This window comes from Achroia grisella, unplaced genomic scaffold, assembly GCF_030625045.1.
Source record: "Achroia grisella isolate CSIRO2021 unplaced genomic scaffold, CSIRO_AGI_Agris_v1 utg5850, whole genome shotgun sequence".
NCBI classification, from domain to species: Eukaryota; Metazoa; Arthropoda; class Insecta; order Lepidoptera; family Pyralidae; genus Achroia; species Achroia grisella.
Genome location: NW_026712951.1, coordinates 572,878 through 592,312, shown reverse-complemented (window position 1 = coordinate 592,312; position 19,435 = coordinate 572,878). Strand labels below are relative to the sequence as shown.

Genomic DNA, 19,435 nt, shown 5'->3' with positions numbered 1-19,435 from the left:
TTCTTGTCATTTATGTAAACTAAAAAAAAAAATAATAATGAAAAAAAGTACCAAGAATATATCCCTAGAGGAACACCCATTTTAACACTAGAACCTTCGGACCTTACAACATTTATTTCAACAACTATTATCTAAATAGGATTTCACCAACTTTCATTTTTAATACCACAATGTTCTAGTTTGAGTAAGAGTGTTTCGTGATTAACGCAATCAAATGCTTTTGAGAGGTCACAATTCTGTGACCTCAAAAGCATTTGATTGTATTCACACCGATAGCATCCTGAGACCTCTCTCAACAGTAAAAAAAAAAAATGTGTTTCATTAAAGATAAACCAGCGTCAGTAGTTGCTTTCGCATTTATATTATTAGTAAGGATAATAAACCTTACTAACATTATAAAGGTAAGTTGTATGTATATGTATTGTGTACCTAAGAATGATTACTTGGTAAATAAAATTAGAGACACAATTAAATTATTTATTTATCTTATTAGGTCGCATTTGACTCTTAGAGCTATCGACACATTGAAGTATTTTTTGTATTGAACAGTAATCTTTACATATATCACTATTTACACAATGATTCTCATCAGCAGAATGATTAATAAATATTTGTGACAATACAACGAGTACGTTCTTATTTTATTGTTCACTTCGTACTTGTTCGCTAGGTTCGTTTAGTGTACACGCTCCAATGGTTCACTGTTTATATATTTATGTACATATTGATACACATACACGTGTCACGTCACTGACGGTCGGACGCGGACGAGCACTCGATGTCTTTCATCACAACACAGAGTTATATATATATATATAGAACCGTCTACGAAGGTTCACTTAGTTCACATTCATGTCACGACCACTGGGTTTGTCGTGACTCGATTAAGAAGATACCTACCAATAATCTGTTGATCATATTTATATTTAACAGTAAATAATTCGTATTCTTGCAAACATTTTCGATTCACCATCTAGAAGTGCACTCGTGCGTGTCCGTTCCAGCGCGCGGCGGAGGGCGGCAGCGTGTCGGATTGCAGCGAGGCGCTGGTGACGTCAGTGAGCGGCGCCGGATAGTACACGGTGGGTGCGGGGGAGGGTGCGCGCCGCGGCCGCCCCGCCGCCCCCCCGCCTCCGCCACCCGCCGGCCGCGCCGCGCGCACCTCCGAGCGGCGCAAGGTGCCATTGCGCGTCATGCGCATCGAGACGCGCTCGCCGCACGACGCGAACGAGTCGTCGCGCGTGTGCTCGGGCGAGTCGCGGCGCCGTAGCCTTCCGGCGCAGAACATTTTCAAAAATACTCGCTGAAATTTCTCTCCGAATATGACGTATATGACGAAATTCACGCTGCTGTTGATCGTCACCATTAGATTACTGGTCTTCACCAGCGGATCCAGCTTCTCTAGCTGGTTCTCTAAGAACAGCTCGAAGGAGTTGGTCACCAGCGGTAACAAGTTGCACAGAAAGAAGACGAGCACGACGACCAGCAGCATGGTGGCGAGGCCGATCTCCCGGCGTTGCACGCGCGACAGCCTCGCGCGCTCGGCTTGGGCGCGTCGCACCTGTCGGACGATGCAGGCGTTGAGCGCGGCGAGCGCGGAAAAAGGAATGATGTACATGACGATCAGGTACATCCAATGAATGTAGATTGCGACGTAAGCCTCCGTACGGAATTCCCAGTCCGGTCTCACGCAATAGATCATGTCGCCGTCGTCGACGCTGGTGTACACTTCCGCTTCGAAAAATTTTGGTGCATTGTAAGCGAGAGCGAAAGCCGCCGTCCCGAGCACATACCAGCGGGCTCTCGACGATGTGCACAGCGCTTTGGCTCGAAATGGATGACAGACGGCAACCCATCGCTCCACGGTGACGATCAGGGTGAGATATACTGACATGGTCTGCGCCGCATTGGCGATAGGGTAGGCGTACGGAGTTATATGCGGGCACACGTGGTAATAGTAGTAACGTAGCCGTCCAGTGTACGGATATATGGCCGTGAGACCGAAAAGTAGAATGGAAGTGAGTATGAGGACGGTGTCGCAGGCGGCGAGCCCCACCAGTAGGCAGTTGACGGAGGAGCGCATCTGCGGCCGGGAGAGCACGAGCGCTGAGAGCCCATTGCCCAGCAGGCCCCCGGCGCCTATCGCGTTGAGAAGCACGCCGTGTACCACGAACCGGACCAGCTTGTCGGACTCCTCTACGCCCAGATCCGAGTCGCAGCCCTGGATCGACGGGTCCGACGCGTTCAGGCTCATGTTGCGCCCGCCGCCCGCTCCGCGCCCGCGCCTGCCCGCATTCTCGTCTCAGCTCAGCGCGCGGCCGAGACTCGCGCTCGCACCCACCCTCCAATCGCCCTCCGGTAGTTATTTTCAATCTGTAAATAAAGAAAAACATATCACGTTAGCTTTTCACTTCAAAAGTATTGTACTCTGCAATCTGTGCTTTTAATCTACACCTTTTTTTTTTTTGTTTCTTCAAGGCAGGAAGGCAAGATATACTTGGCAAAAATTTAAGCCTTGTTTTAGCCTCTATTCACATTTTATTAGATATTATTATTATTATAATAATATACCATTGTGAATCGTATATAGGAAACTTCCGTCAATTAAGTACTATATGTCTCTAAACTTTGTATCTCATTAATAAATAATTGTTGGTTTTATGGAAGATGGTTGCCAATGCATCGAAGTCACTGCATGTGACATTCAGGAAACTGACCTATATCCAGTGACTGATAGAAACAGTTCGTCCCCAAAGTGATACAGGGAATCTTGGAATGCACATGGACCACCGGCTGACTTCTAAGTCTTTCTCTAGAAAGACATACAGACAAAAAGAAAAGGGGGATCAAATTAACATAAAATACAAGGGGATGCATTAGTTACTAGGCCAAAACCAATTTAGAGCTATTACATACAATTATGGGGTTTTGTTGCAAGTTCCAATATCTTGAAACAGCTTATAAATGCGCCTTGGTTTGCAAAAACATCTAAGGTTCATGAGTATATACAAACACAGTAGCCGAAGAGAAAATCATCCTAAAGTGCTGGTCACCCAACTGATAGTCCCCGACAGCATACGTCGCCATAAAAAGGCTACTAATCAGGACCACCTAAAGAGACGATAATTCTGCAGGGAATCCCACTCTACTCGCGGGGTTCATAGTCTTCCACTGATTGCAGGCTGGACACAGCAGAACAATGTGTAAAAACGTTGCGTTTCAAATTCGTTATATAATATAGAATGTGCACATTAAAGTCTCTAAAATATTAAAATTAATCGAAAATAATAGACTCTTTGGAATATTTTTTTTAATGTGTTATGTCATTCTAGAACTTCATACATAATTATGATGAGGTCTGCGCTCCTCACAAATGTCCCTGTGGCAGTGATGTCGACAAACTAGGACATCACGGACTGTCATGCCAAAAAAGTGCAGGCCGTTTCTCGAGACATGCACTTAACGATATCATACGCCGATCCCTTGCCACCGTCAACATACCAAGTCTACTTGAGCCGACTGGTATTGCAAGAGACGATGGTAAGAGACCGGACGGTATGAGTTTAATTCCATGGAAGATGGGCCGGGTGCTGGTATGGGATGCAACCTGTGCAGACACGCTGGACCCATCCCATTTATATGGAACCAACAACAGAGCTGGTGCGGCATGTGAAGCGGCTGAAAAAGCCAAAATATGTAAATACAGGGGTCTAGGCTCCGAATATGAATTTGTCCCATTCGGTGTCGAGACCCTTGTCCGTGGGGTCCTAGCGCTATAAGACTTTTCAAAGAAATAACGAAAAGATTAGTCGACATCACAGAAGACCGAAGAGCTGGCAGCTACCTTGGACAAAGAATTAGTCTAGCTATTCAAAGAGGGAACGCTGCCAGTATCTTCGGAACGTTGCCTAAAGGGCCTTTTAATAATATATTTTAGTCATCATATTATATATATATTTTTTTAAGCTTTTTAATTTTAGGTTCTTAGTTGTAAAATTAGGTTATGTAAATACTAGTAATAAAAACTCTACTAAATTATGATTCTGTCTGTCATAATCGTGACAATGTAGCCGAAGGCAGTTGTGACAGCTCGCATGACAGCTCCTGTGACATGTCGCTTTATATATCGTCAGCTACTACTCAGTACACAGACGCATGATGTATGGACTTCTGATGATGGCCGTGACACTCGCAGTGAGTGTGAGGGCGGGGGGGTCGCACGTAAACAACGGTAGCCGCTACGGGTTCCTGCGCGACTCGTCTGCGAGTAGCGGGCGGCGCGCGGACGGCGGGCGGCGCGTGTTCGGCGGCGAGGCGGCCGCGCTGGCCACGTGGCCGGCGGCGTGCGCGCTGCTCGATCGCTACTGGAGCCCGCGCTGCTCGGCGACGGTGGTGGCGGCGCGCTGGGCGCTCACCGCCGCGCACTGCGTGTCGCCGCGCCTCGCCTACGTCAAGTACAACTCGCGCCGCCCCGCCGCCCCCGACGGAGACGTCGCGCCAGTACACTATCTCTACAGACATCCCGGGTGAGATGTGCGTCCATAACGTGTCACTTTCAAAGGTCAAAGGTCGGCTGTCAGCTGTTGACGAACGGTGTCCTGTTTCTGCCTCGCCAGCGATTGCTGCGTTGTTTATTATGAATGCTGGCTTGAGTCTATCTATCTTTTGACACATTTGTTTCTTTTCCGTCACGCTTGATTGTGAATACTTTTCCTTTGCGTTTGATAACCAAAAATGGTCCTTGGTATGGCGGTGTCAACGTTGGACGTAGTCTGTCACATCTCAGGAGGACGTGTGAGCAACCCATTAAAGAAGGACGTATAAAATCTCCTACACCATAGTCATCTCAGAAACTATAAATATACGTGGACGGTATATTATTTTATAGGTATGAAATGGTAAACAGGCTAACTGGCCCACTCCTATGGTGTGGTGGTAACGAAAGTTTAATTAGCGATAGAAGAAACGAGTTAGTAGGTCGAGCCTTGCTTGTCTTTGACACGTCCATTGCGTTCATCGAATGCATCTTGCTACTTTGTAGAAGTGCTTATCGTAAAACGTTTGCTGATTGTTACTCTATTTAGTTTATTATACATATTGCATATGCATATGTTATCCAGTTGTATATGTATTTTAGAGAATGTTATTCATTAAGAATGTTTTTTATGAATGAATAAATTGAACGACGACAGGTACAAGGTGGTCCAGGAGGACGAGGGCCGCGGTGTGGACGTGACGGTGCTGCACCACGACCTGGGCCTGGTGCGCACCCGCGCCGACATGGTGCTGCACCACGGCAGCCTGCCCGGCCTGCACTCGCTGCGGACCTACAACCCTCTCCACCTCACCAATGTTGAAGTACAGGTAACGTGCTTACAATACCTACTAATGTATCACGACGAGGACGCGACGCGGCGGGGTTCGTGTTCGTATACGATTTTGTTTAGATTTTTCTCTCCTTCAGACTGGTGTCCATGTACTCATTGTTATATGTATTTTATTTTCTGTACACTAGCTCAGTTATACTGCAGAATAAAAAAAATGTTTTTAAATCTTCCTCGGGTATGTGTTGAACCATGTAACCACATAATCACATAGAACTAATCGTTTAACATCCCACCGTAGAGAGCAGGTAAATGAATTCATTTCTAGTATTTTTGCATCCTCCATCAAACAGTTAATGAATCTAAATTATTTAATTTTAATAAACTCTAAATGTGAATTGTTTCTAATTGAGTTATAATTATGACCAAGCCTCTAGTGCGTTGTAGTCTTTCATGTCCCTGGTTAACAGATATTCTTATATCGTAATAGACAGTAGTAACGTCTAGAATAATTTATATATATTTTATTCATTATTAAGTATGCGTCTAGATTTACTTAAGTATTATATATATTTCTGTTTATATGTATGAAGGTATCCGCAGAGTACCAGTGTCGTGGCTCCTCGTCACGGTATATATTGAGCGGAGACCTATTTGGTACCACAATTCAGGATCTAATTTGAATTGTATTTTTTTTCGTTTGTTATTTTATGTGTATTAAATACACATATTTAATTTCTTTTCTTTCTAGAACTGAGGGCAGTTATAAAATTAAAATTAAATCGAGAATTAATATCTTAGTAGTTACGTGTGCTGCCACGGTCGCGGTCGGATTGTGGTATATGAGCGTTCATTGTTTGTGAGCAGGTGTTGGGTTTCGGTCGCACGGAGCGGTCGCCGCTGGGCGAGGAGCTGTTCTCTGTGCGGCTGCGGCTGGCGGCGTGCGAGCGCGGCGCGTGGCTGCACTGCGCGTGCGGCGCCGCGCCCGCCCGGGACCCGCGCGGGGTCTGCGCCGGGGACTCGGGCGGACCCGTGCTCTACAAAGGGCTGCAGGCACGCTACTCACTCACTCTCTTCACTACACCACCACCTCACGACCAGGAGGCTCTCAATTCGACAGTACTTAAACGATCACTAGACTGACTGATGACTAGAGGCTGACGTATTTGGAATAAATGTATATTGCGCTAATTTCAATGTTTTGTCTGAATTGTAATTAAAATTAGATTACAATATAACTTAGTTAAGACATGAGTAGGTGATTTATATTTGTTTGTGTAGATTTATTGCAATAGGTTTATGTTTGTGGCAGGTGGGCGTGACGTCGATGGGCCCGGTGGAGTGCGCGAGGAGCGCGGGCCGGCAGCCGGCCGCCGGTGCGACCAGCGTGTTCACGATGCTGTACAACTACGCAGACCTTGTGAACGCTACCATCTCTAATACGGACACTCAGCTACGTATGAGGATGATATCAGCCGCGCCGCACGTGTACGTGCACGTGGCCTACGCCGGTGGTGCGCTGTCGCTGGTATCCGCCACGCTTGCCTTACTAGCCGCACGGTGGACATAATGGAATCTAATTTGGACGCGATATCTACGCTAGCAGTATAAGAACTACCTAATGAAGTCTGTCATCTAATCTGGCTATTTTTATGCATTGTGTAATAGTGATTCAATTCGATAGAACGAAAATGTAGTAGCCTAAAATATTAAAAAAAATATATTCCCACATATATTATTATAATATTATTCCGTGAACACCATTTATTAGTCTGTATTATATATGAAGTGTGTAATTAAACATACTTACTAGAATAATATGCAGCCGTTGCTCCCACATTGGTTCCTGCAACAAAACAAATATATTTGGTGAGTATTTTAGTATATACAGACAGAGTCACAGAGAGCTCTTTTATTGATAGAAAATTCTTTGCTAATACTTAATTGTTTGATAATTGGCTTTTAAACGGTTATATTGTAGATTTGTTTGCGCGATAAGCATTTTAGAGGCAGGAGCAGGCTATAAAATGTGACGTTAGCGTCTCAGTAGATAATCTTTATTTATCTATTGTTCACACTACTTACGAAAAGTTCAAGGCCCGTCCATTCGTTTTGGACGTAAACGATACTATCGTGGTCGCTAAAAGTTGGTCATTAAAACGAAATAGACTGTATTTATATGTAAATATATACACAATGTGTAAATGTGATTACTGTTTATTGAAAAGTACATATAATACACCTAAAAGTAACTGTTTATTGAAAATGTGAAGCGTGTGAGAGGTGACACATATGAAATGTGAAGGTAAACAGTGAGCCTCTCATTTACATACTCGTATACATAAAGTTTCAGTTGGTGTCGTCCGCAGCCGAGCCTGTTGTTTGATGTTTGTTAAGATGGAAAAAGTTACATTTTGAATATATTGAGAACATTATTTAAGGGTCCCCTTTGTGTTGCTGGTCGTCTGAGTTTATAAACAACAAATATTATTACGTGTCTGATATGTACTGCACTCGATACATATAACTCATGACACACTTATTCTCTATTTCTAATTCTACCAACAATCAAGTATAGTGAATATGTTGCGTGTGACGCCCAGCGACCGCCCTAACAGATTATGGTAGTGGCACCATAGATAAAGACAATATAGTGAGAAACATGAACGAATCCTGATTGAGTGTACACGCGAAACAATTTATTGTTATGACCGGGTACTGAGGACGGCATTTACGTGGTAAGTTGAGGTTTGAATGATAACAATTTTATCAATGATTGTACCTCTTATACAATGTATATTTTTATGACAATTTCATGCTGATTAGATTTTGGTATTGATAATACCATAGACTGTACCAATGTTCTCTTCCGATTCTCATTTGTCCCCGCTCGTTGTTATTCGTAACTCGTCTCGTCTGCGCACGCTGCACCAGAGACTTTATTTGATAAACCTTAGAACAGTCAGTAATAGAATCATTCACAGCAACCAATGTACGCCGTCCACGGAACATTGACACAGTTTCACTTGTTATGTACAAGTCATTATTTTCATGTGGAATCAACTTATCGGTGTAACTTACTGATAACTACTTAGTTTAAAAAAGCATTACATCATGAGAAATAGAAATATAAATTAATTATTTATTCAAATAAACATTATTGTACTTTGGAATAGTGATACTTATTCACGTACCGCTCATTCGGAAAAATGAGTAATGTAAAGGAAAAACGAGCAAGAAACTTGCGTGTTGTGTTGTAACTTTACATTTTAAGTTAATATGTGTGAATTCAGACTACCAAAAACTAATCCACTAGTGTCAAAATAATAAATATATTTTAACTATAATTATACGTTTAATTCTAATTTATTTGAGAGTAACGGTGAAATAATGTGAAACGTTCTTTGAGAAATAGGTTTCTTAGCGTCGGGTCGGGGGAATACAATGGAGTTTGTGTTATTCTTAAGGTATTGATGTACAATGTTCTCTTATTGGCATGCGTAAATGTCTCTTAAAATTAATAACCAAGTGAACAAAGTTTGCTAATAAATAATGCTATACAGAGTGAGAGTGCGTAATGACCGCACCGACTCCGAGGTCGATTCACCCGCCCCTATCTAAATCTCTATTTGTTCAACAATTTATGATCGCCGCTACAACGCAGCCTGAATCAGCTTTTCTGACGCAGTAGGCTGCAAGGGATATTCTATTTTATTTCGTTAATGTTACGGTCGTATATATCAAGATGTAACTCGCACAATTCGAATCTCGTAACACTATGTCCTGGAGGAGGTCACTGAAGAAATGCTGCGTAAAATAGCACATAATTATTATTTGTAATTATTTTCGTAACTTGTACAAATAACACTGTACCGCTTAATCATGTGATGCCCGTGGTAGTGACAATCACTCCGGAGGTGTGATGTCTGCCTGCGCTTGTGCTATGTTTGATTCTTCATCGGAATCACAACTTTAAACTCTTTTAACTCTTTCAGACTGAAACAGGAAAAACAAAAGGGGTGTGTGGGGAACACAAACAAATGTTACAACCTCGGTAGAGAAATTTTATAAATTGTTTTGTATTAGCATCATTAGTGGATTGATTACCTATATTGAAAATATATTTAGCAACATAAGTATACATCAGTTTAAAATAGTGGAGCTGTATAGCCGCTTCATTATTAATTATTACGTATCCTTGTGTTGGACGGACGATGGAGACGAACGACTTGGATCCACTGTAATGAGTTCGTGCTGAAAGGATTGAATGTATGACTGGCGGTGTTGGAGCGGCGATCACTCAGTTACAACGACTCACCTCTAATGTATAGCCGAGGGTTTCAGCAAATGGGTTCCATTCAAATAGGGCGACAGGTGGAGGGGAGGATTTTTGGAGTCATAGCACACGACTGGAATGTTCCTTAATCTATTGAAAAGTGTATTATTAAAAAAAAACTTCATAGGTTATAAGAGAAGATACTAATATATAATTGGACTAATATAAAGTTTCAAAAAATAATTTTAGTATTAAAAAATATATATATATAATAGAAGCGCATTGTTACTTGTTCATGGTGTGGAGTCATAGAAGAACAACCATCGATTACAGCTAAGGGCGTTTCAAAGCGTGATCGAGTAAATATGTATTCATAGAAATTAAATATAATGTATTACGTTCCTTATAAAAAACTCTGTATTTTTTTGGTCCAAATATTATTTTTTAATTTCAAGTCTGGTGTAAACAAGAGAAAATTGTATACAGTAGATTTGAATGAGGATTATGAGCCCTATCGATTGGTGCATTGACTTAGTCGTAAAAGTAGTAAAAAAACAAATGTAGTCCCCGTTTGAATTTTTTTCAATGTCGCGAAATTGCAACGGTAATGTTATGTAAGTGGGTGTCTCGTAACCAGCGCGCTACGGTGCTACGGTGCTACGTGGCTACGGGGCTACGGTGTCGAGAGCGGCGCGTAGCATCCAACACCACTCACGGCCCGCGCCGCAGCACGCCAACCATCCGCCCGCCGGAGCCAGCAATCTGCATTAACTCGAAAATAACAAACATTTGAAAATCGACTTTAACGGTTTGTCTTAGGGTCGAATTATCATTTTTTATATGTGAGTTAATGCTGTTTATTATTAAACTGGCGGTATGTATACACTACGCTACATACATTGCTAATGACACTTTTTCCTATATACGTCAGGAAGAAGGTATAGAATGGAATAAAGTTATAACAATCTTTAACTAATAATTGATGTCTTTATATTGAGTATATAGATATAAATAATTTTAAATGTTGCATGCCCAATGATATGTATTGTACAATAATAACTCACGTAGACCTATGTTTCATTTGACTTTGATTTGAATTATTACGTATTAATATTATGACGTATTCATTTGTAAAGTTCATACGAGCTAATTTTAATAAATATGACTCCAATACTTTTTATATATGTACTTAACTATGTGAGTGTATTACATGATTCTACTGTCACATTGGGAATGCTGCTTCATCTGACGAGGACACATCAATGAGAAAGATACTCAATTGTTGTGGCGACTTGTAATTTGGTGATCATAATTATGTACTAATGTATGTATATAGACCTCGATTGTGTATATAAAGGCATCCATTAATCGCGGCCGTCCCCCGGGCTATGTTTTAGTACATAATCGTTAAATATGCTTTAATCGTAAATCGAATATAACCGCATTTCCATCGTAATAGATGTGCTACTCGTATATGTTTACATATATATTTGCTCTCGTTTGTTTATTTGCTAGCACACCGTTCCCGGACATCGTACCAGTATGACTACTTGCTCGCTACGTAGATATTTAGTCACCTTTTATCATTCTGTTTTAAATATAAATTGATGTGCCGTATGATGTATGCTAAACCACTAGATCACAAAGGCCGTCAGCCTTTGTGATCTAGTGGTTTAGCATACAGACTTATTTCCGATGATCGCGGGTTCGAATCCTTTCATGGTACAAACACTTATATTAATGATGTATGATTATTTAGGTGTTTTCTATAGATATATATTACGTATGTAAAATAATTACTCAATGCATTTTTATATATTGTTAATGGGTGCTGCGTGATTGATCCTGAGTTATTGCTAATATCATTATATTGTAAGGGTTGTTCCTACACTTATTGATATTGATAATGTACGGGGATGATAAATATAAGATACGTCCCGTAGTGAGCGCTTCATGTTATACACTGATTTATTGTATAGTAATATATATATATATATATATAGTGATATGATATATGCTACGTAAGTGATATAATTTATATATATGATTATTAAGGTACGGTGTTCCGTAGAATGTTATTGAATGGTTGCAGTATAAAGTTTAAGAAATACTAAAATATGTATCGCTATTAACACGATCCATAATTTTGTATTTGTTCAAAATCTTTTCAAGATTTTGAACCTCTATTATACTCTAACTCGCGTGTTGTAATTTTTTGGGCTGTCTAAGTATCGGGACGTTGACGTCAGTAATGATGTACTATTACGTCCGTCATTCAGCGGCCAGACGTCTGGGTGTGCTATATTGCTGTGTGTACATCTGTTTGTATGTCGCACCCGACGCTCATCAAATATAATACATCTCATAAAGAAAAAGGTTCACTTACAACCCAAGTGTAATAGATGGTGCTTAATTTTTTCAGTGACCACACAGTACATCACTCACGATACGTGTTTCGCTGCGGCCCGCTGCAAACATATAGCATACATTTGTTTAACAGTGAAGTCTCTACGTTATTCTTAAAGAGCGACACTATACATTTTAAAAAAATAATCATACTAAAATAAGTAAAGAAAGTTCAGTGAACACTGTATGGCAATAATAATAATAACCCAGAACAATCCACACATATAGTCTAACAGTAAGCAGAGCTTGTATGGGCATCTTGTTATGGGCACTGGACAACTGATAGAAATACTTAATTAAATACATTTTTATATACATAATAATATATATAGAAAACATCAAGATCTATAGGTACAATAATATTTATGAGCACAAATATTTGTACTGTGCAAGAAACCGAACCCGCGACCGTCAGAAGTAAAGTAGAGCGCTAAACCGCTAGACCACTGAGGCCGTCAATGAAGCGCTGTGACAGAAGTATCAATCGATGTTTGATAAGGAGAGGCTCGTGCCCAGCAGTGGGACGATAATCAATTCCTTATGTCTAATCCTTATTAATGTAAATATAATTAAAACAACATTTATTTAAAAGAGCAACACACAAGTTTCTCGCTCATTGTTCTTGTGATGAGTCTGCGTTCCGAATAAGTGGTAGAATCAAAATATGTGACTATTCAAACGTGCTTAAATTAAGTTTATTTGAATAAATATTACTTTTATTTCTATTTCTAATTCCTCATATTCGGTGTATAGTAAAAATATAACAACTTGCTGTAGATCAGTACAATGAGTCAGATGTACATATATATAAATATAGTGGTGTGGGTGACGTTTGTTGTTTGTTTGTCAGTGCGCGGTGCGCGGCACGGCCGCATGCCCGCTATATATGTAACGGTAGCTAATTACTGGCTCAATGGACACACATTGCCTAATTATCAGTGCACTCACAGTTGAATGACGCGGTCCACCGCGGTCCGTGTCAGTCAGTCAGTCAGTCAGTCCATGCGTACCACCCCACTACATATATATACTATATACCATTCTATAATTAGATGTAGGTGTGACCATTTGGGGTGGAATTATATTTTTCCTCGAGTAAACAATGTTAGAAGAGGTTGATTTACTTAGATCCCTTACAAATACTTTGGACGGTATGCTCTCTGGCAACACGGCGCCGCGGCGGCTCACTCGCTGTACAAACCGACCGACCGACCGGCCGGCCCGGCCGGGGCCCTCCGTACACATTATTAGGCACGGGTCAGCTGACTGACTCGACGGAATCGAATTGAAATCACATTTAAAATAAATTTAAATGTACTTGTTGACATCATTCAAACTCTAATATTCGTATTCGTATATTTAACCACAGTAAATGTTTGACATAGACCAAAATAAAAATTCCAAAATGCAGTACATATACCATCTGCGACAAACGTATATGACACGAAATGAATAGTCACTATTATAAATATTAAATTATTGCACGTGTATATAGTAATATAAATGCTTTAAAGTGATAATATTTGTTTAACATTATATATTTAGCGGCTGTGTTAGGGCCGCCATTATTTATATACTAACTACTCGCCCCGGCTTCTCACGGGTGTACATGTATTATATATATAAACCTTCCACTTGAATCACTCTATCTATTAAAAAACCGCTTCAAAATCCGTTGCGTAGTTTAAAAGATTTAAGCATACATAGGGACGGACAGACAGCGACAGAGATGTGTATGTAATGATATTGTGTTGTGTAAAATAACATTTGAATACAATTTGAATATCGTCTCAATATTATAATTATTATCAGTTTGTTAATTGTAACAATGTAAATATAACTGTATGGATTTGTTCCGTTGCCTTTAGTCCATATTAAAGAAAATGAAAAAACTTTGGCGCCAAAATAGTGACAAAAAATAAAAAAGTAATAGTATTGTATAGAGATTTAAGAGCACAAGAGAGAATATATAATAAATATTTATATATTGTCATATTATTTAAATGTAATAATAGTGACTTATGTACTATTGTTTTAAATATAAGGACTTAAGCGCATTTCACTTGAGCGCAGTGATGGCTGGCTCATTCGTCATACTCGTGAACAGGTGCTGCTTGTAGGTGTACTGGTCTGCTCTAATCACTATGACTGATTTCCTCTTATTAATTGTTTAACCAGTTGGTTGTATACTTAATATTTTTTCCATTTGAGTATTTAATTGAATTACTGCTAATTGGTGGTTTGTATTCATACACTTAAACTTAAAAATGTAAAGTAATAATAAAATTATTTAAAAGAGCAACACGCAAGTTTCTCGCTCGTTGTTCTTGAGATGAGCGGTAGATTAAAAAAAATGTGATGACTATTCAAAAGTGCTTCAAAGTATTTGAATAAATCATTTTCGATTCTATTCTATTAAAATAATTTTGTAATAAATGATATAGAATTAAAAACATTTTATGACTGTATTGATATGGTTCATGCCGTTAAAAAAAGATACCTTACTAAACATATTGTGTTCATGTAGCAGCAGCAGGAGAGCGGGAGGTGAAATGATGAAATATTTACAACAGATACACAGATACACCAGGGAATGATTCGGTCTCAAATGACAGGCCTGTACTTCTCTACTTCGGTACTTCTGTACTTCTGTTCTGAACGTCGTTACTAGGCAACGCGATAATGGTCAATTCGCCACAGATACGTTGTTTTAATGGATTTGGGCGTTCATTAAGTTGTGCTCATTAAGAGAGACTCAAATATTTTCACGGTTGCTTCTAAATTTCTATACTCAAATATCCGATATGTTCGCATATAATGATTCGAGTATATTATTCCATTTATTTAATAATATTTAAATAAATTCAAAACATCTGTTAAATCATATTTACTGAGCAATGATTACTCGAATGACGAGCGTGCATGGCAATAGTTGTTCATGCACGGGATTTTCATTTAATGTTAGACATAGACACCTATATAAATATACATTGTAAATAAACTGGCTTTTAAAAAAATATGTAATTCAATTGAGTTTCTTGCCAGTTCTTCTCAATTGGATCTATATACTGAACTGGAGGGTAGCGAAAAAATTAAAATATAAAAAAATTTACGTTCATAAGCAGCTAAAATGTTCTATATGAGTAAATGATTTTTTAATTTGAATTTGTACAAAAGTCGGCGCACGTTACTGTATCGGCATGTGGTGTGTGTGCAGCCTTTCCGCCGGTTACTCCGAGGTTACAGCCGCTCCAGAACTCCACGTAATTGACAATTACGGGAGCATACGTTGGTGGCGGCGGCGGCGGCGCGGCGGCGGCAAATGGTGTGCATTTTAAAACTGAGTTCACTTGATTACGTCTTAATTGTGACAAATGTACATACATCAATTAATTTACTGTAAAAGTATTACTGTCTGTTCCTAGTTTGTGGGTGAGCTCGGGGGCTCTGTCGCACTTCACCTTCTATACGTACTACAAACAAATTTTGTAGTAGATTCCCGTCCTGTCAGAAGTTAACTAGGTAATAATAATAATACATTATTTGTCAAATGTACGTTAACAATAAGCTGTTCAGATCCGTACATTAATCTCATAAGAGGTGCGCAAAACTTCAATTTGTAGGTACAATTTATGTTTAATTAAATAAAATCACAGTACTACGTCATCATATAAATAGTAATTAATGAACTGTCTTTACGTCAAAGTTTTATCAATGAGTATATTTCTAAGAGCAGTTTTAAATTGATGGTTATTAATAATAGATTTTAATGCCCTCGGAGGATTATTATATATTCTTCTATATGTAGGTCCTATTCCTAATATACTATTACGTGACAAAGCAGTTTTAGCTGGAAAATTACACAATCTATAATTATTAGGTTTTTATTAATATATCAACAATGCCATGAATGTTCTCAATCGTGCGACACTGACACCATGTACAGTGTCTATTTATATTATAAACGCGAATGTTTATGAGTATGGATGGATGTTTGTTACTCTTTCACGCAAAAACTACTAAACGGATTTTGATGAAACTTTACAGTAATGTAGCTTACACATCAGAATAGTATATAGGCTATAAATTTTATGCAAGTGAAACCACAGCTAGTAATATATAAGGCTACAATAAATTATACAGCAAAAACAAACTCAAGCAACTTATTTTGCGGTGCTCAGAAAGTAGCTGGTAAAACTGGAGAGCAGGCGGTCGCGGCTAATATGAACGAGGTGTTCATTGCCTCTACCGCGTGGTATGCATTTCTTGTTGTTTATATTAAACTAGCTTTGCCCGCGGCTTCGCTCGCGTTAATTTATCCCCTTACGGGTGCAAATTATTAAAATTCTTTCTTAGAGGATGCCTACTTCATAGTAGCTTTATGCATGCAAAGTCTCAGTCCGATCGGTTTAAAATTGACAAAATTTCATACAAACTTTCATCCCCTATTTTATCCCCTTGGGGGTGGAATTAATCAAAATCCTTTCTTAGCGGATGCCTACGTCGTAACATCTACCTGCGTGTCAAATTTCAGCCCGATCCGTCCAGTGGTTTGGGCTGTGCGTTGATAGATCACTATGTCAGTCAGTCACCTTTGAGTTATATATATATATTTGGATTAAATATTATTGACAACACTATTTTATCATTTAAAATGTACTGGGCTTTAAATAGTAAAGTACAAAGGCTTAAAGAACGAATATTTCAAGATATAATTCATCTCTGTTTAATTATTTTAAATTCTTAAAAATATTTACAGTATGTCTGGAAATGTCAGTATTGATATTCAACATTTGATATTCATTTTATATACATATATAAAATATGTATATGTATATAAAATACGTGTTCTAGTTAGTGTGTGTGATGTTCTAGTTACATATATATATATGTAACTAGAACATCCCTACTCTGTTTTCAGTATAATAAAAGATAGGTAACCGGAGAAGCTCCAATATTTCACGTAACATTACCTTCTATATATTATTTCTAGATTCTATATAGTGAACTGAATCTACCAATATGTGCTGTTTCTCATATATATTTTCATAGAAGTTGTTCCAAATGTGAAGATTAACGAGATGCAATGCGAAGTCGATAATAATTAATTTAAATTATAAGTTTTGACTTTATTAAAGTTAATATATGTTGTTCAAAATCTACCCTGTATCATCGTAAGCACAGATATTATATTATATTAGAGTCCGTTAGTTTTCTGTTCCCGCGCGTTCCCTTCCCCTCCCTAACTAGTAACAAACGGACCGTACAGCGGCCTTGACGTGCGCGCGCATTGTGTTGTGAATTAAAATAAATTAGAACTGTGTTAACCTACTGTGAAGCTGGAAAGCTAGCGAAGATACCTTCGAGACCCTGAAGCCCAAGAAATCCGCAGAGCCATAAAGGTAAATGACTGACGCTTCCCTAACATTTTGGTAGCAGAGTAGTTCCCCAAACATATGTATATTGTAATAAATGAATTTATTAACGTTATGTTTGAATTTCAGTAAGACTGTACACAAATAACATTAAGGACAAACAAACTTCATACTCTTCCGTGCGCGCAATTTTCATAAAAAAGAGTACTATATTTTTACATCACGCATTAACACGTAGATTTTCATTAAATAATTACTTACTCACATTAGTTTTATATTAAGTGGTATTTATTATCACAGTAATGGACCGTACATATATGTAAGTACTCGGACGGTTGACATGGACGGCGGGGTCCTCCGAGTGCAGTGAACTGTAATACGTGCTTCGCAAAAAAGCATCAAGTGGAGTGACGCTGCTCATTAGCATTGGAAGCACTGGGCGGCGACGCGACGGCGGACGTCGCGACGCGTCTCCATGTCCTGCTCCGTCACAGCGTGGAAGTCCGGGGAGCAGACGACGTATAGCGCCGACTCATTGTCGCAGATATCAATCTATAAAATGATAAATGGTACATCATAATGAGCTGCCTGAGCGGCCGACACGCCCCCGCGCCGCCCTTCTGTACCACTTAGCTAATAAGCAGGATACCACTATTCTGCGAGTCACCGCGACGAGTCATAAAAGAGGAACAGCTCCGTGTCACCTAGGCCTGGTGGTGTGGCGCCCGACCATCTACCTGCACCGACCGTACACACGTACTTGGATACTGTAATTGTAGCGGCTTGGTTAAAGTTGAAACAATAAAATAGTTCCTATACTACATAGTTAGTAGTAGTCGCTCCGTTGTAATAAAATTGTCATTGTATCGCGTAACACAAAGTTGTGTTGAGTGCAAAATAAAAACGTTCAAAGCCTGGAAATTAATATCTGGGGATAACAGTAAAAAAGTCGTACAATACAATATTTAAACGTAACAAAAAGTGAGCAGCCTCCTTTATAGCCCAACTTTAGTTCCATGCAACAAATCACCCCGGCCCAGATAAAAAAAAATATAGATCACTTTCTGAAGATGCTGATGCTGTATATGTAATTTAAATGTATAGCTTTATTTTAAGAGCGAAACATTTTGTCTACTTGACTATCTGTATTTATAGTAATTGAACGTTGTAGCAGCCTCCACGTGATGGGCTTAGATAATTGTAAACTAAATGTACAGCCACACTTTGTATTCTACTCGAGTTCCGTCCTGGAGATGAAACCGACACATTAAAAGAAACGATTCTACGCCTTCCTCTTACTCAATTAGATGCAAATTGTACAAGGATAATTAATTATTCTAAAAAACGACACTAATTTAGTTTTAGACGTTGCCAACTGAAAGGAGTCCCTCTATTAAGACAATGAGTCTTATAATATTGACGGCCTCGGTGGTTTAGCGGTTTAACACACCATCTTACGCGGGTTCGATTCCTCGCACGCATGGCATGAGTATGATTGTTTGTATCCGTCTGGGTGTTTTCTATGTATAATATGTATGTATTTACGAAAAAAAAAATATGTATTTGTACCAGTTATCCAGTACCACATAACACAATCTTTAGCTAGCTTTATTTGAGTCTAGATGGCGCTGTGTGAATTGTCCTGAGTTTATTATTATTATTATAGGTTTTTGTTAGAAATCAGTTGATATCTATATTGTGTGGTTACAAAAATAGATCCGCGAAGGCTTTGTAACAAAAGTCACACGCTCCAATAAATAGCTGGCTCTTTTGCTCGGTGGGTATTGTGTGTAGGTGATTAGATAGTGATTATGGTGTAATATTGGACGTCGGTGTCGGCCGCCACTCGCCGCTTCTCACCGTGCACAATGGACGGCGTTGGCGGTGAAAAATGAACAAGATGACTCTGTTATTCAGACACGAAGTAATACTCTGCCCACCCCACATATTCACAGCTCGCATGATCTGTTTCTGACAAACGAGCAGGACTTCAAGTCGCCGCTGTAAGTCACGATCGCTACCTACCTAACATTGTGCACATGTTTATTGCCTCA

At 39.4% G+C, this 19,435-nt stretch overlaps 2 protein-coding genes across 2 annotated transcripts; one reads left to right on the top strand and one right to left on the bottom strand.

Moving 5' to 3' along the window:
* Positions 1 to 339: 339 nt before the first annotated feature.
* Positions 340 to 2,336, bottom strand: LOC131848748 (FMRFamide receptor-like). The gene has a single exon (XM_059198683.1). It carries the CDS (start codon positions 2,252 to 2,254, stop codon positions 974 to 976), a length of 1,281 nt encoding a protein of 426 aa, XP_059054666.1. The 5' UTR covers positions 2,255 to 2,336; the 3' UTR covers positions 340 to 973.
* LOC131848760 (coagulation factor IX-like) lies at positions 2,253 to 7,101 on the top strand. The gene is made up of 6 exons (XM_059198693.1): positions 2,253 to 2,375; positions 3,333 to 3,660; positions 4,196 to 4,526; positions 5,193 to 5,364; positions 6,192 to 6,377; positions 6,637 to 7,101. Exons 1-6 carry the CDS (start codon positions 2,253 to 2,255, stop codon positions 6,892 to 6,894), a joined length of 1,398 nt encoding a protein of 465 aa, XP_059054676.1. The 3' UTR covers positions 6,895 to 7,101.
* Positions 7,102 to 19,435: the final 12,334 nt, after the last annotated feature.

What these genes read in the sequence shown, in the direction of transcription:
- LOC131848760 (XM_059198693.1), top strand. Translation starts at nt 2,253, where the DNA reads ATGTTGCGCCCGCCGCCCGCTCCGCGCCCGCGCCTGCCCGCATTCTCG. An exon ending in TGGAACCAACAACAGAGCTG is followed by an intron (nt 3,661 to 4,195) that starts GTGCGGCATGTG and finishes TGACACTCGCAG; the next exon opens with TGAGTGTGAGGGCGGGGGGG. An exon ending in TATCTCTACAGACATCCCGG is followed by an intron (nt 4,527 to 5,192) that starts GTGAGATGTGCG and finishes GAACGACGACAG; the next exon opens with GTACAAGGTGGTCCAGGAGG.
- LOC131848748 (XM_059198683.1), bottom strand. Translation starts at nt 2,254, where the DNA reads ATGAGCCTGAACGCGTCGGACCCGTCGATCCAGGGCTGCGACTCGGAT.